The 15,836-nt window shown below is 41.7% G+C and overlaps 1 protein-coding gene across 4 annotated transcripts in view; it reads left to right on the top strand.

The window, feature by feature from the left end:
* xpnpep1 (X-prolyl aminopeptidase (aminopeptidase P) 1, soluble) overlaps positions 1 to 15,836 on the top strand; it is a 107,024-nt gene that overhangs the window by 71,003 nt on the left and 20,185 nt on the right. For all 4 annotated transcript variants that reach the window (XM_073026865.1, XM_073026866.1, XM_073026864.1 and 1 more), the window contains exons 14-17: positions 1,958 to 2,029; positions 3,933 to 3,993; positions 9,238 to 9,307; positions 12,750 to 12,923. In XM_073026865.1, the coding sequence (XP_072882966.1) occupies positions 1,958 to 2,029; positions 3,933 to 3,993; positions 9,238 to 9,307; positions 12,750 to 12,923 (377 nt within the window). The remainder of the gene's footprint in view (positions 1 to 1,957; positions 2,030 to 3,932; positions 3,994 to 9,237; positions 9,308 to 12,749; positions 12,924 to 15,836) is intronic.

Consider the following 15,836-nt stretch of genomic DNA (forward strand, 5'->3'; position numbering starts at 1 on the left):
CAAGGGCACTGCACACCAACACCAAAACTTTGTCGTAACTATGAAGCATGGTGGGAAGGAGCATAGTGGTTTGCTCGACAGGTTGCAATCATTGAATGGAACAATGAATTCTAAATTACATCAAGACACTTTACAGGAGAATGTCAGGGTAGTAGCCCGTCACCTGAAGCTTAATAGAAGTTGAATGATGCAACAAGCCAATGATCTGAAACAGGAGTAAATCAACAACCATTTGGTTATTTATGTTTTGGAATGGCCAAGTCAGAGTCCAGTCCTTAACCCAATTAGAATGCTGTGGCATAATCTGAAGAGAGCTGTTCCTGCAAGGTATCCCAGAAATATTGATGAACTGAAACAGTTTTGTATGGAGGTGTGGTCTAAAATTCATCCTAGCTGTTGTGCAAGTCTGATCAGCAGCTACAGGAAACGTTTGGTGGAGGTTATTGTTGCTAAAGAAGGTTCTACCAGTTATTAAATACAAGGGTTCACATACTTTTTTCAGCAGTGACTGTGTATGATTAAGCAATGTGTTCTATAAAGACTGTGTGTTATTAGTTAAGACATATTGTGTTTGTCTATTGTGACATAGATGAAGATCAGACCATATTTTATGAGCAATTAATGCAGAAAACTAGATAATTGCAAATGGTCCATAAACTACTTCTTGCAACTTTATATCTGGTCCCTTACAATACCTTGCAATACATTTCCCACAACTGATGGTGGACTCACCAACCTATAATTTTCTGGTTTATGTTTTAAGCCTTTCTTAAACAGCAGAACAGTATTAGCTATCCTTCTATCCTCTGGTATCTCTCTTGTTGCTAAGGATAATTTAAATAATTCTGCTAGGGTCCCAACAATTTCTGCATTTGCCTCCTGTAGGGTCTGAGGGAGCACCTTGTCTGGCCCTCTTCGGCCCTGATTTGCTTCAGGATAGTAAATACCTTCTCTGTAATCTGTATAATGTTCCTGACCTTGCTGCTACATTGCCTCACTTCTATAGACTCTGTGTCTGTCTCCTGAGTAAATGCAGGTGCAAAAAATTTTATTTAAGATCTTCCCCATCAGTCTTGGCTCCACACATGGATTGCGATTCTGATTTTCCAGAGGACCAATTTGTCCCTTGCAATCCTTTTGCTCTTAAATATCTGTAGAATCCCTTGGGATTCTCCTTCACCTTTGTTGCTAGAGGAACTTCATGCTGCCTTTTAGCCCTCCTGATTTCTTAAGTGTTCTCTTGCATTTCTTATACTCCATAAGGACCTCATTTGTTCCTAATTGCTTATATCTGATATGCACCTCCTTTTTTCTGTTAACCAGGGCCTCAATATCTCTTGAAAACCAAGGTTCTCTACACTTGCGATCTTTAACTTTTATTTTGGCAGTCACGTACAAGCTTGTACTTTCAAAATTTTGCTTTTGAAGGTCTCCCACTTATTAACTACACCTTTACCAGATGACAGCCTGTCCAATCCATAACTGGTGCTGAGAAATTGCTCTTCATTGTGCGAAGGAATATCTGAGGGGGAGAGCATATATGTTCTTTACCCTATCCTCACCAAAGGTTGACTTCAACAGGAATGGCAGCTCATAATATGCCCCTCTTGCCTAGTGCCAAAATGGACTTTCCACTGGTTCAGGGGAATTGGATCAAAACAAGACTATTAACACAATGTTTAATTTCCTATTTACCAACTTGATAACATTACAGATTTAATAATGTTATGCTTGCAAATGAATTGGACATGAGTAAGTAACCATAATTAGGAGATGTGGAATGAAGGTAGATACATGGGCCTCCAATACAAGTAATTCATCTGAAAGTTGAATGGCAACAGAAACTCAGTGGACTGACTAATCATCCTGTTCTATAAAGGGAAGTGTTGTGCAGTTTAAATAAAATCATTCAGTACTTGAATATTATTTGAATTCCAAATCTCTCTTAACATTTTAGGCCTATCCCAAATACAAACAGAACTTTATCATTAAATGAAATCTATCTTTTGGATTCTGGCGCCCAGTACAGGTAAGACTAAGTACTAAGTTAACTTGCATAAGTATTTGCAACATTTTACGTAAAAAGTTGAAAATGTGGACTGCTAATCCAATTGCTGGAGTAAAGAATTCAATTTTGCCAGGGAACATTTAGGTAAAAGATACTTGTTAATTGTTCCTGGGGTTCCATATTGTAGATGTAGTTCATGAACACATTTTAATTGTTTTGATGTAAAATTGGAGGAGTTATACATGAAGGGATCATGTACTCTACTGGTATCCGGAAGTTCAATCCCTAGAGAATTATTAATCTTAATTAAAGCTGCCTTCATTCTTTGAAAGATAGACAGCTTCTGTTAACAACGAACACACACAAAGTGCTGGAGGATCTCAGCAGGTCAGGCAGCATCTATGGAGAGGAATAAACATTTAATGTTTTAGGCTGAGACTTTTCATCAAGACTGGAGAGGAAGGGAAGCGAAGCCAGAATAAGGTCACTGTTTTCTTTAACCCAGTAATTTATCCTCTTTCCTTCTTTTCTCTTTTTCCATTCTCTATTCTGGTTCTCCTTTCACCTCTTCTCAGCTGTCCATCACTTCTACCCCTTCCCTTGGTCCAATGTCCTCTCCTATCAGACCCCTTCTTTATCTCTTCCATCTATCACTTCTTAGCTTCTTTCCCCTCCCCCCTTCTCCATCTCACCCTCATTACCACTCACTTAGTCTCACCCATCACCTTCCAGCTTCCCCTTCCTCCACCTTATTCTGGCTTCTTCCACCTTTCTGAAGAACCGAGTGCCTTCAGCATTTTGTGTGAGGTCCTGAAGATTTCCAGCATGTGCAGAATCTCTTGTTTTTGATTTTATGTATTAAAACTACATAACGATCTCTCACTGTGATCTGTAGGTATTTTATTTATAACTTTAACTGTCGTACTAAGGTGTTTGTAGCTTTTGTACGTTGTGTCATGTAAATGCATAGAGACACAAAAGGTTGCACATGCCAGGATCAATATTAAAAAAAGAAACAAGCTGCTGGAGATGCCTCCACAGACAGTATCTATGGAGGCAGAAGGATAGCTAACCACCTGATTCAGCACAAAGAGCATAAAGGGGAGATGGTCAGTATAAAGAGGTCGACATGAGCTGCTGCAGAGAAAAAGGAGTTGGAGTAGATGGGTCAAGTGGGGTGACCCATCAAGTGAAAGGGCGGCAATACCATCAGAGGTTTGGAGGTAATGGGTGGAGACCACAAAAGGCTGCATCAGAGGAGAAATGACGATGAGTGGAACCAGATAATGGAGGAATGCTGGGCAGGCAGGAACAGGGTCTGCAGAAGGGATAGGGGATAAGCAAGTGGGTTGAGTGTGTGGGTGAAAGGCAGATAGAACCAGACAAGCTAGAGAAAGGAAACTGAGATACAGAGTTGAGGAGGATGACTGAGAGGCATTTGGTTCTGTTGGATGGAAGGGGTGTGCAAAAGGGCTTGGTAAATCAGAAAGAGAAAGTAACAGTGAGCATCTGTAAGAGAGTATAAATATATAGTCTATGGTGTTGCAGCATTTCACATTAAACCTTGTCTTAGTCATCCCTGTTCATGCAGACATGAAATGCCTCAAGGTAGATTTCCCAAAGGCCTGGTTAACATTTATTTACCTTGAAAGATTGGTAACAAAATAATGTTGCTCTTTGTATGGGTTTGTAAACAAACTGGCTGCATATTCCCTACATTACTGCAGTAACTGGACTCCAATAGTGATTTAGTTTGGGATGTCCTGAGGTTGAAGAGGGCTTTGTGCATTCTTTCATCCTTTAAATGAATATGCAGAGTTACTCTTTGTGATTTATACTTTTTGGATCAGCTACTTCACATTTTAAAAAAAAGATAAAGCTGTTTCTTCGTAGAAGCTTGAGTTGTTCTTTCTGTTTCAATTAGGGATGGAACTACAGATGTCACGCGCACAATGCATTTTGGCACTCCCACTGAGTTTGAGAAGGTATGTTATCCCTTGAAAGAGATCCAAAGCACCATTGATTATTTAACCGCAGAAGAGACTATAAAATATCAGCTGTGTTGTTACATCCCTCAGTGAAGGCTGGACCGCTGAGGAATGAGCTTTTGGAAAACCATAAAGTTTAAAGTAAATTTATTATCAAAGTATGTATATTTCCATATACTATCTTGAGATTAATTTCTTGCAGGCATTTACAGGGGGAAAGAAAGAAATTAAATGGAATTTATGAAAAGTTATACATAATCAAAGACTGACAACCAATATGTCAAAAAACAATACTGAGAAAACAAGTTGTAAAAGAGACCTTGAAAGTGATCTGTCAGTTTTAGAGTCAGTTCAGAGTAGCGGTTGAAGTAAGTGTTCTGATTAAAGTTAACCATGCTGGTTTGGCAGTTTGACGGTTGTAGGGTAGTGAGAAAAGGGCATGGCCTGGATGGTGTTTTTTTTTATGTTAATGAATGCTGCTTTCTTGTGGTGGCACTCGTTGTTAACATACTCCTGTGGGAAGAGCTGCACTGAAAGCCATGTAATGCTGGGTCATGGTATTTCCAGGTAGCTTGAAAACCCGTAGAGACCTTTTGCATTGTTAAATGGTTCATTATTGTCACATGTACAGAGATAAAGAGAAAAACTTGTATTTTCATGCTGTACAGACAGAACATTCCAATTGCAAGTGCATTGAGGTGCATTAGAAAAGGGAAAGCAAAACAATGTAATGGGTTACAAACAAAAACACTTGAGTTATAGTTCCAGAGAAAGTGCAGTGAAGGTAGATGGGCCATGACGAGATCAAGAGTTCATCTTCATTGTAATGGTCTATTATTGTCACCTGTACCATGGCATTTCAACCCTGGAGGAAAGATGCTGCCGTCTACTCTATCTATGACTTTCATAATCTTATAAACGTCTGTCAAAGGTTCATTCATTATCAAAGTATACAACTGTGGTATTCTTTTCCAGATGGCCACAAAACCAAGAAAGAATGGCAACACAATCATCAACTCCCAAATCCCCCTCCCCCTCACACAAAAAAAAACAAAAATGGAACGGACACCCAAATCCTCCTCCCCATACAAGAAAAGACAAGATTGGGTGAAAAACATAGAGTATAAAAAAAAGATTTTTAAAGAAATGTCCATTGTCCATAGTGCAAATCCATATCCATATCCAGTAACCCTGAAAACTTGGGTAACATTCTCCGGGCACAGTGGCAGGCCACATAGGTTTCCCTCTCTGGCAGCAGAGCAATCCCACCAGTGGTCAAAAGGCAGGCTGCCAGTGCTCACCCTCCGCATTTGCCTGGATGTTTCAATCTCCCTTGTCACTTTAATCGGCAAACAATCGAAGCTTTACTCAGCAAAATAGTTTTACTCAGCCCATAGCGTTTCCTATTAATAATGGCTGCTCTCAATCACCTGATACATTCTACATCTCGTACAACACGCTGGAGGAACTCAGCAGGTCGGGCAGCATCCGTGGAAACGAGCAGTCAACGTTTCGGGCCAAGACCCTTCATCAGGACTGAAGAGGGAGGGGTAGGGGCCCTATAAAGAAGGTGGGGAGAGGGTGGGAAGGAGAAGGCTGGTAGGTGCCAGGTGAAAAACCAATGAGGAAAGATCAAGGGGTGGGGGAGGGGAAGCAAGGAGGGGATAGTTAGGAAAGGTGAAGAAGGAATCTAAGGGGAAAGCATGGGTAGTAGAAGAAGGCTCATGAGAGAGGTGATAGGCAGCTGGAGGAGGAGACAGCGTGAAAGTGGGATGGGGGAAGGGAGAGGGAGGGAATTACCAGAAGTTGGAGAATTCAATGTTCATGCCAAGGGGCTGGAGACTACTTAGATGGTATATGAGGTGTTGCTCCACCAGCCTGAGTTTGGCCTCATCATGGCAGTAGAGGAGGCCGTGTATGGACATAACAGAATGGGAATGTGAAGCAGAGTTGAAGTGGGTGGCAACCGGGAGATCCCGTCTGTTGTGGCGGATGGAGCGGAGTTCCTCGATGAAGCAGTACCGCAATCTGCATCGGGTCTCGCCGATGTAGAGGAGGCCGCACCGGGAGCAAGGGATGTAATAGATGACCCCAACAGACTCACAAGTGAAGTGTTGCCTCACCTGGAAGGACTGTTTGGGGCCCTGAATGGTGGTGAGAGAGGAGGTGTAGGAACAGGTGTAGCACTTGTGCTTGCAGGGAGAAGTGCCAGGTGGGAGATCCGTGTGGGAGGGACATGTGGACCAGGGAGTTGCAGAGGAAACGATCCCTGCGGAAAACGGAGAGGGGTAGAGAGGGAAAGATGTGCTTAGTGGTGGGGTCCTGTTGAAGGTGGCGGAAGTTTTGGAGGATAATATGCTGGATCCAGAGGCTGGTGGGGTGGTAGGTGAGGACAAGGGGAACTCGGTCCCTGTTGTGGTGATGGGAGGACGGAGTGAGGGCCGAAATGCGGGAAATGAAGGAGATGTGGGTGAGGGCATCATTGATGATGGCAGAAGGGAAACCACAATCCTTAAAGAAAGAGGACATTTGAGATGTCCTGGAACGGAAAGCCTCATCCTGGGAGCAGATGTGGCAGAGACAGAGGAACTGGGAGTAGGGAATAGCATTTTTGCATTTGGCAAGGTAGGAAGAGGTATAGTCAAGGTAGTTATAAGAGTCCGTGGGTCTATAGAAGATGTCAGTGGACAGTCTGTCTCCAGAGATGGAGACTGAGAGACCGAGAAAGGGGGGAGAAGTGTCCGAGATGGACCAAGTGAATTTGAGGGCTGGGTGGAAGTTAGAGGTAAAGTCGATGAAATTGATGAGCTCAGCATGGATGCAGGATGTGGCACCGATGTAGTAATCAATGTAGCAAAGGAAAAGTTGGGGAGCAGTACCAGTATAGATTTGGAGCATAGACTGTTCCAAATAACCAACGAAGAGGCAGGCATAACTGGGGCCCATGCGAGTGCCCATAGCTACACCCTTGGTCTGAAGAAAGTGGGAAGAGCCAAAAGAGAAGTTATTAAGTGTGAGTACCAATTCCACCAACCGGAGGAGTGTGGTGGTGGTGGGGAACTGATGAGGTCTATTGTCAAGAAAGTAGCGGAGAGCTTTGAGGCCTTCTTGATGGGGAATGGAAGTGTATAAGGATTGGACATCCATAGTGAAAATGAAGCTGTCGGGACTGGGGAACTGGAAGTTATTGAAGAGATGGAGGGCATGAGATGTATTCTGGATGTAGGTGGGGAGGGACTGAACTATGGGTGACAAAATGCAGTCCAGGTAGGCAGATACAAGTTCGGTGGGGCAGGAGCAGGCTGAAACTGGGTCTACTGGGACAGTGAGTCTTGTGGATCTTGGGGAGGAGATAAAACCGAGCAGTGCGGGGTGTGGGAATTATGAGTTTTTTTGGCTGAGGGTGGAAGGTCTCCTAGTTGATAAGGGTGGTGCTGGTATGGGAGACAGTGGTTTGATGTTTTTTGGTAGGGTCCTGTTCCAGGGGTAAGTCAGAGGAGGTGTCAGCTGCCGTTTGGCCTCAGTGAGGTAGAGGTCCATCCGCCTTTGTCTGCAGGTTTGATGGTGAGGTTAGGATTAGTGCAGAGAGAGTGGAGGGCAGTGCGTTCAGTGGGAATGAGGTTGGAACAGGAGTGAAGAGTGGTGAAGTTGAGACAGTTGATGTTTCGGCGACAGTTGGAGATGAAAAGATCGAGTGCATGTAGAAGGCCCGGGAGGAGAGAGGGTATCCAGGAGGAGGAGGAGGGTTGAAGACAGGAGAAGGGGGTCATCAGTCGGGGGAGGGGAATCCTTGTTAAAGTAGTAGGCTTGGAGATGTAGGCGACGGAAGAAGAGTTAAGCGTTGTGGTGGGCACCTCATATACCATCTGGGTAGTCTCCAGCCCCTTGGCATGAACATTGAATTCTCCAACTTCCGGTAATTCCCTCCCCTCCCTTCCCCCATCCCAGTTTCACTCTGCCTCCTCCTTCAGCTGCCTATCACCTCTCTGCTACCTATAGTGCTTTCCCCTTACATTCTTTCTTCATCTTTCTTGCCTATCCCCTCCCTGCTTCCCCTGCCCCACCACGGTTTTTCACTTGGCACCTACCAGACTTCTCCATCCCGCCCTCCCCACCCCTTCTTTATAGGGCCCCTGACCCATCCCTCTTCAGTCCTGACAAAGGTTCTCGGCCCGAGATGTTGACTGCTTGTTTCCACGGATACTGAGTTCCTCCAGCTTGTTGTATGTGTTTATTGGACCCCAACATCTGCACTGTTTCGTGTTTAACATTCTACATCTCGTTGTTGTAGAATGTAGATCTCAGGGTGTTGGGGTATGTGGTGAGGGATGGGCCAGTTCAGATCACTGAACTATGGGACTCGTTTTGCGGGCTTTGGAACACTTCTTGTGGTTATTGTTTGTATGATGTGTTCTTTTTCTCTGCACATTGGGTGTCAATGGTCTTTTTTATATATGCGTCTATTTGAGTTTCTGTGTTTTGGGGCTGCCTGTTAGGCGATGAATCTCAAGGTCACATGATATATACATACATAGACAATAAATGAACATTGAGCTTTGATTTGCCATCTACTGATATCATCACTGTGTTGAGGTTTGGAATTTTAATGTATCTATTATGGAGTTGATTGGAATCTAATTAATTCTGCCTTTTTCCTTGTCATTCTTGACATGGCCTGTTGTTTTCCTTGTACATTTGGTCATGTCATTTTGCTTTGTCCCAATCTTAAATAAACATATCAAAATGTGTGCGCACATTTGAAAAACCAATCATGCTCTTTACCAGTAAGGAATAAATTTCAAGACCAAGTGGCTCCCTGCTGTTTACAGCTGCTGTTGTAACAGAGGGGCCTCTGTTTGAACAGCTGTATCTGCTTTTAGAACACTTTGAGTATCAATACATACAGCTGAATTGGTTTGGGCAGATCCAAGCTAATATCAGTGTTTCAGTATTAACAATATTCCCACTGACTGTCTCTGCCTGACAGTGCTATGAGGTGTTGGGACCTGGTGGATTCTTGCAGCCCACTCAATTTGACAAGAATGCTTTAAGGTTGTTAGAGTCAAAGAGTTAGAGTTTAATGTGATGGTTGGTTTGTGTGGGGATTGACTGCATGGAGCAGGGTGGGTTCAGTGCAAAAGGCAGTAAATTTAGAAGAAACCTCTGTCTAATAGAAGTGCAAAACTGATGAACGGTTGTGATAAGATGCATTTTATCTGATCTTTTATATGTGCCCTCTAGGAGTGCTTCACTTATGTGTTAAAGGGACATATCTGTCTGGGTTCAGCAATTTTCCCAAGTGGCACCAAAGGTAAGTTAGTTGAATGAATGAAGCAAAATTAAGACCAATTACTTACAGCCATGAGGAAAAATAATGCACTGATCGATTCACCAGTCAGTGTGTAGGAGTGTTTTAAAGTAAACCAAGGTATTGGTGAAATTTGACAGTTTGAACAAGCAGCAAATATCATGCCTGTTTCCTTTACACTTTCATAAATGTCAAATGCTGCTGTTCAGTATTAACTAATGGGAATTTTTCCAAAAAAAGTTTATTTGGTAACAACTGAAAGTAAACAGAGTAAATGGTCAGTGTACCTGCAAAATAATATGCTAATGTTACTGGTACAGGGAATGTGAAAATACTTTGGTGATTACAGTGCTCTGAGGTTGTAGCTACCATGAATGGGAAGGCTAAAGTTCTGTTAACAAGAAAAGAGTAGGTAGTGATGAATTTCAAGTTCAAGTTTAATTATCATTTAGCCGTACATTAATATATCCAAATGGAAGAGCTTTCCTCAGGGGCCAAGGTGTTATCTGTAAGTTAATTTATAGGATAAGTGCAGAGAACAAGTTCAAGTTTATTTGTCATTCAACCATGCATAAATACCCATGAATACAGTCAAACAAAGCAGCGTTACTCTGTGGCCAATATACAAACCCAGAACCAGCAGACACACGCACAGCACAGGGCACATGTAGCACATATTAGATAGCAAACACATACAAGGTATCAGTAAAATAGTTACACAAAAAAGGTCCAAGATCCTGAGTCCATGAATGTTGCAACAGTCTGCAATTGAACACAATGCAGCTTGTCTTCTGCCAGGTGAGCACTGGGGGGCAGCACCAACTCCAGCTTGGCCCCTGAGCCACACCGACTGTGGTGGAGTACTCCTCTGACTTGGACAGTTGTAAACAGGTGACACTGCAGCTTGAGGCCTACTCCTCATTACGACTGAGGTACACAGCTCTCCTGTCGTCCGCCAATAAGTTAGTGAATTGAGCTTGCAGCATTCTACATTAGCAATGTCCGACGGGGTCTTGTGATCACAAGAAAAGTGACCAAGACTATCACTTACTGTTAGACTGCACATCATCTTTATGCACCAACTCCTTCGACACCTCTCTAATGTAGGCAGCAAAACAATCCACACAAAGTCCTGTTCCTTCAGTTCCTTGGCCAACAAGCAACTCTCTGATGGGGTAGATCTGCAGTACTTTAAGTTCTTACTGTCTATCAAGGTCTTACAATCATAAAAAATATTTATAAAAGACAATAACTCTTCTGGTTGACAGCATAGAAGCCGCTGCAATCAAATGTGCTGCCTGCACAAGAAGGTTCTACTTATTGGTGGAGTCCAAAACTATAGTTGCTAACTGTTGAATTGATAGTAATAAACAACAAACAAATTCATTTGGACTGATTTGTCTGGAGTGCAGTGAGAATCTGAAATTTAGAACTGTCACAAAGAACAATGCAGGCGAAGATCCATTGTATGTGTGGAAATGTTGGTAGGTAAGTGGGGTGTGGGAGGAAGAAATACTCAGACCAGCAGATAGGATTGGAGTAAGGGAGGAGAGGCTCATGATGAGCACAATGAAGATGAGACTACAGTTGCTGGAATCTGGAGTCACACTCAAAGCGGTGAAGGAAACTCGAGACCAAAATGTTGACAGTCTATTCCTCTTCATAGCTGCTGCTTGACCCATAAAATTAATGAAGTACTCTGCTACAGATTCCATCTGTTTTACATGTGAAAATAGAATACTAGTTCTGTGAAACACATAAAATCCTGGAATAACTCAGGAATAAGCAGTAAGCGTTTTGGATTGAGACTTTCGTCAGTTCTTCCAGCATTTTGTGTGCCTTTTTTCTCGCATCCCCAGAATCTCGTGCTTATAATTTGGCAGTTCTATGAACTGTATGTAATTCTGGTCACACAATTGAGGAGAAATTTGAAAGCCTTGGAAAGAGTGCAAGAAAATTGGAGATTGACTATTTTTACAGAGAAAGGCTGCAGAAACAAGTTTTCTTCGTACAGCAGTGAGGGTCCAGAGGAGATGTCATTGAAAGGGTTGTAAACCAGATAGGAGACATTTAATATGGTAGCAAAAGAATCAAAGATTACATGAAGGAAATCCAGATAGAGTGCCAGCATCTGGAATTCATTGCTGAATGGTAGTGCAGGTACATTCTAATGGCTTTCAAAGTTGAATTGTATCAGTACTTGGTGGGAGGTAGGGATTTGATTGAGGGTAGTAGTGATGGGGTTAAAAATTGTAGCAGTAGCTGGGAAGGAACATGATGAAATTGAAGGTGGAATATATACAGCTTACTACCTTTAGTGCTTTTGCAGAAAAAATGTATTTTGGTAGTCTCAAGAAAAAGGAGCATAACTGAACATTTCAGAAAAATTGAATTGGAATCCCGGTGTGGGAATGTGCTTTGAGCAGACTTCACTTTTATACAGGAATGCAATTGTATTAATCCTGCAGTGATTTCTTACTGCATTTGTTTGGTGTATAAACCCCAGTAGCCTGGGGTTCTGCATTGCCAAGGTGTTGTTTCAGCCTTGCCCCAAATCTAACTGAGATCAGATGTAAATGTTCTCTTTCTGTACAGAACTGAAGGTGTCTAGGTTTTCCCCTCTTGATGTAGTACGCAAATAGAGGTGATATTTTGGGGAATTAGGAAAGCTAGGGTTGTCCTCACTCAGAGCAGTAAAAGCTAATGAAGACCTCAATAGAGATGTTCATAATCATCCAGTAATAACAGAATGAGGCTCAGTAACCACAGATAGCCTCATTTGCTCAAAAGAGGTGAATTGAGATTTTTTCTTGCATGTTGTCCAGTGAGCTGCGCTGCTCTGACTAAAGAAAAGCAGATTCAGTAGCAACTTTTATAACTGAATTGAATAAATAATCAAAGTAACATATTGTAATAATATAGAAATACAGGCAGAGTGTGTGATGAAGGCTGAAGGTAGTGGTTTCAAAGAATTATCAAAATTAATTAATCTGACTTGTGGACATAGTGAATTATAGAACCTTAGAAACAGCAGTTAGAGCTCAGAGTTGCTGCAACAGTCTGCAAGAGGAATTCAGTGGGTCGAACAGCATTTGTGGAAAGAGAGGAATTGTTCGCATTCAGTTCATAATCCTGCATCAGGACCAAGAATATCTGTCATTGTAATAAACAGCTCCTTCTGACCTGTTTTACTATGCCTGATGATCCTGTAATTTTGCCAGTACTGTAGACCTAGATAAATGAATCATCCATCTTGTCTTGTTTCTTTCCTAATGTTCCACGGTATTGCACTCATTTGGTCCAAATCCTCTGGGAATTCCAAAGTGCAATGTGATGAATTGATAACTCCTCTCAAACTTTCTTGCATGTGGTCACTTTCTATATATGGTTGGGTATGTAGCTAATTTCAGTACATTTACTTCTACTATATGTTCATTTCTGTTAGGACACCTCATTGATTCATTTGCAAGAGCCAGCCTTTGGGAACATGGCTTGGATTATCTTCACGGCACGGGACATGGAGTGGGATCTTTCCTGAATGTCCATGAAGGCCCTTGTGGTATTAGTTATAAAACATTTGCTGATGAACCTCTTCAGGCTGGAATGATTCTGAGTGATGGTGAGTAAAGTTGAAATACAAGTAATGGTGTCTGTATCTGATCATTAGGCAGGAGACCAGAAAAAGAATATGACAACAGAGTTCCAGGGGTGAGGAGCTCGCAAGCCCCTGCATTGGGGCCAGGTAAACCTTTAAGCTAGTTTGCTGGCTTTCAATAAAAAACAGCTTGGATTGTGCAAAAGTTAACTTCAATGAAATATTTGTCAAACTTGTCACCTTTAACCGTAGAAAGTGTATAATGACTCCTATGAACAATAGCTAGAGTACTCCATCACTCTTGAGTTGCACACTTACAAGTGAATGCTCAGTGTCACAGTCATTGCACTGAGATTGTCAGTAACTTCTGGCTTTCTTGTGTGTGCTACTTAAACATGGAAATCAGGAGGCTGGTGTTAAGTAATATGCCAAGTTTCCATAGGATGCACATTGCAGCTTTTGTAGATATATCTGTTATGAATCACTGACACAACTTCAACTATACCTAGTTCTCACTTGGAAAATTAATTTTCAAGATTCAAGATTGTTTATTGTCATTCTTCAGTATACAAGTGTGAGGACGAACAAAATGATTGTTACTCCGGATCTGACGCAGCATAAAAAAAACTCTAAGCTTGAAGAACAAAATAATAAAAAGAGAAAAATTCAATAAATATAAAATTAGTGCAATAAAACACAATATACTGAAATTGCTGACTAGAAACATTGAAACACTAAGAATTTAAAGCTAGCACCATTATTGGGAGTCAGAGAAGCTGTTGTGTCTGCGTGCTGCCATTTTAGAATTGTTTACATAGGATCCATATTGCATATGGATTAGTTTTTGTTCTGTTGTTTTAATCTTTTGCCTTAATCCCATGTGTATGATGCAGACTTTATTTTAATTTACATGCACTGACTCAAATATGAATGATGCTCTGTGCTTGTTACTTTCTGATCAGTTGATCAACATGCCTATTGGTTGACTAATCATGGATTGTCATAGGTCTTTAAGGTTGGCATCAAATTCAATGTGGCATTGGAGGTAAAGAGTTCCATATTCTACAATTTCCCAAGATCTTCCAAGTGGTTCTTTCAGGTCAGTGAAAAGGATAGACCCTTCATTGACTTCATAAGACCTAGTCCTCAACGCCTCCTTGTGCAACTGGATTCTTGATTTCTGCACTTGCTGACCCCAGTCAGAATGGTCTGGCAACAGCATCTCCTTCATAATCACCGTCAGCATTGGTGCACCACAAGGCTGTGTGCTTAGCCTTACAGTAATAATATTAGTTGAGTAGAACAGTGAGCCAAGTACTGCTCAATTGCCATATGTAAGTTTACTGATGTTGGCCGAATCAAAGGTGCTGATGAATCAGCATAAAGGAGGGAGATTGAAAATCTGGTTGTATGGCGCTACAACAACAACCTCTCGTTAGCTTAACGTCAGCTTATTGCATGTAGGAGGAAGAAGCTGGGGTTCCAAGAGCTGGTCCTCATTGTGGGATTGGAGGTGGAACAGCTTTGTGACTCTAAATGCCTTGAACCTGCAAGTAAGTGCCATTTCAAAGAACACACAGCAATGCCTCTTCTTTCTTAGAGGTTTGTGCAGATTTGGAATGTCGTCTAAAACTGTGCTAAACCTCTATAGGTGCACTGTGGAGAGTATACAGACTGGTTACATCAGAATCTGGTATGGAAGCACCGATATCCAAGAACGGAAAAGCCTACAGAAAGTGGTGAACGCATCCTAGTCCATCACAGGAAAAGTCCCTTATCATCATTGACTACATCTGCAAGGAGTGCATCCATCATCAAGGAACCCCACCATCCAGGCCATATTCTCTTTTGATTGCTGTCATTAGGAAGGGGGTACAGGTCCCATACCACTACGGTCAGGAGCAATTACTACCCTTGAAGTTTTAGGCTTCTGAACCAGAGAGGATAACTTCAGTCACCTGAACCCTGAACTGATTCCACAATGTATGGACTCATTTTCTCAGTATTCTGTATTTACTTGTTAGGTTATGATGAATATTTGCTTTTGTTTGTATTTACACATTGGTTGTTAGTCTTTGTGTGTAGTTTTAAATCAATTCTATTTTATTTCTTTGTTCTACTGTGTGCGCCTGCAAGATTATGAATCTCAGGGTAGCATATGGTGGCATAGGCGTACTTTCATGATAAATTTACTTTGAGTGTAAATATCCAGGTCAGCAAATATTTGCAGTGTCAGTTTTTGCCACCAGATGTCAGCATATCTCATACTATGAATGTCTGTAAAAGATAGTTTATTGAATGTGGAAGATAGCTAAGGGCTTATGTTAGCTTGACACCAACTTTAATGCAAAAATGCTCTTGATTTTATTTAAAAGTGAGTTCCATATAGAAGGAAAATTTGTTTCTTGTCCAGCCTTTCACAAATAGTCAAAGGATTTATAATTAACACAGTGGTCTCAATTATGATCTTGTTAATCAGTTAGGAATCTGACAAGTGATTGGGGTGAAAGTAAGTTGATCTACTTCAAATTAGATTTGAATAATTCATTATATTATCGTGAACTATTTAATAATGTTGCAGGGGTTTAGTGATAGTAATTAGGAAAGGGGTCTTGTAAGGAGGATTCAAATTTACAATTAGCAATCTACATTAAGTTCCTCTGAATTATAAACCCTTTTTTTCTGAGCTTATTTTCAAGAACTAAAGTTAATGGTTTCAATCAGCTTAATGTTAGTGTGTTTCTGGTTGAAACTGTAATAACTGTATATGGACTGAGCTGCCAGTAGTTGAGGCAGGTACAATCCCAACCTTTTGTAGCCCAACGCCCCCCCCCCCCCCCCAAGTACTTTCATACTTGCCAATGCCCCCCCCCCCCCCCCCCAAAGCACCGTTATACTTGCCATTGCTCCTCTTGGGCACAATATACTTTCCAGCGC

This window comes from Hemitrygon akajei, chromosome 23, assembly GCF_048418815.1.
Source record: "Hemitrygon akajei chromosome 23, sHemAka1.3, whole genome shotgun sequence".
In the NCBI taxonomy this organism is placed as follows: Eukaryota; Metazoa; Chordata; class Chondrichthyes; order Myliobatiformes; family Dasyatidae; genus Hemitrygon; species Hemitrygon akajei.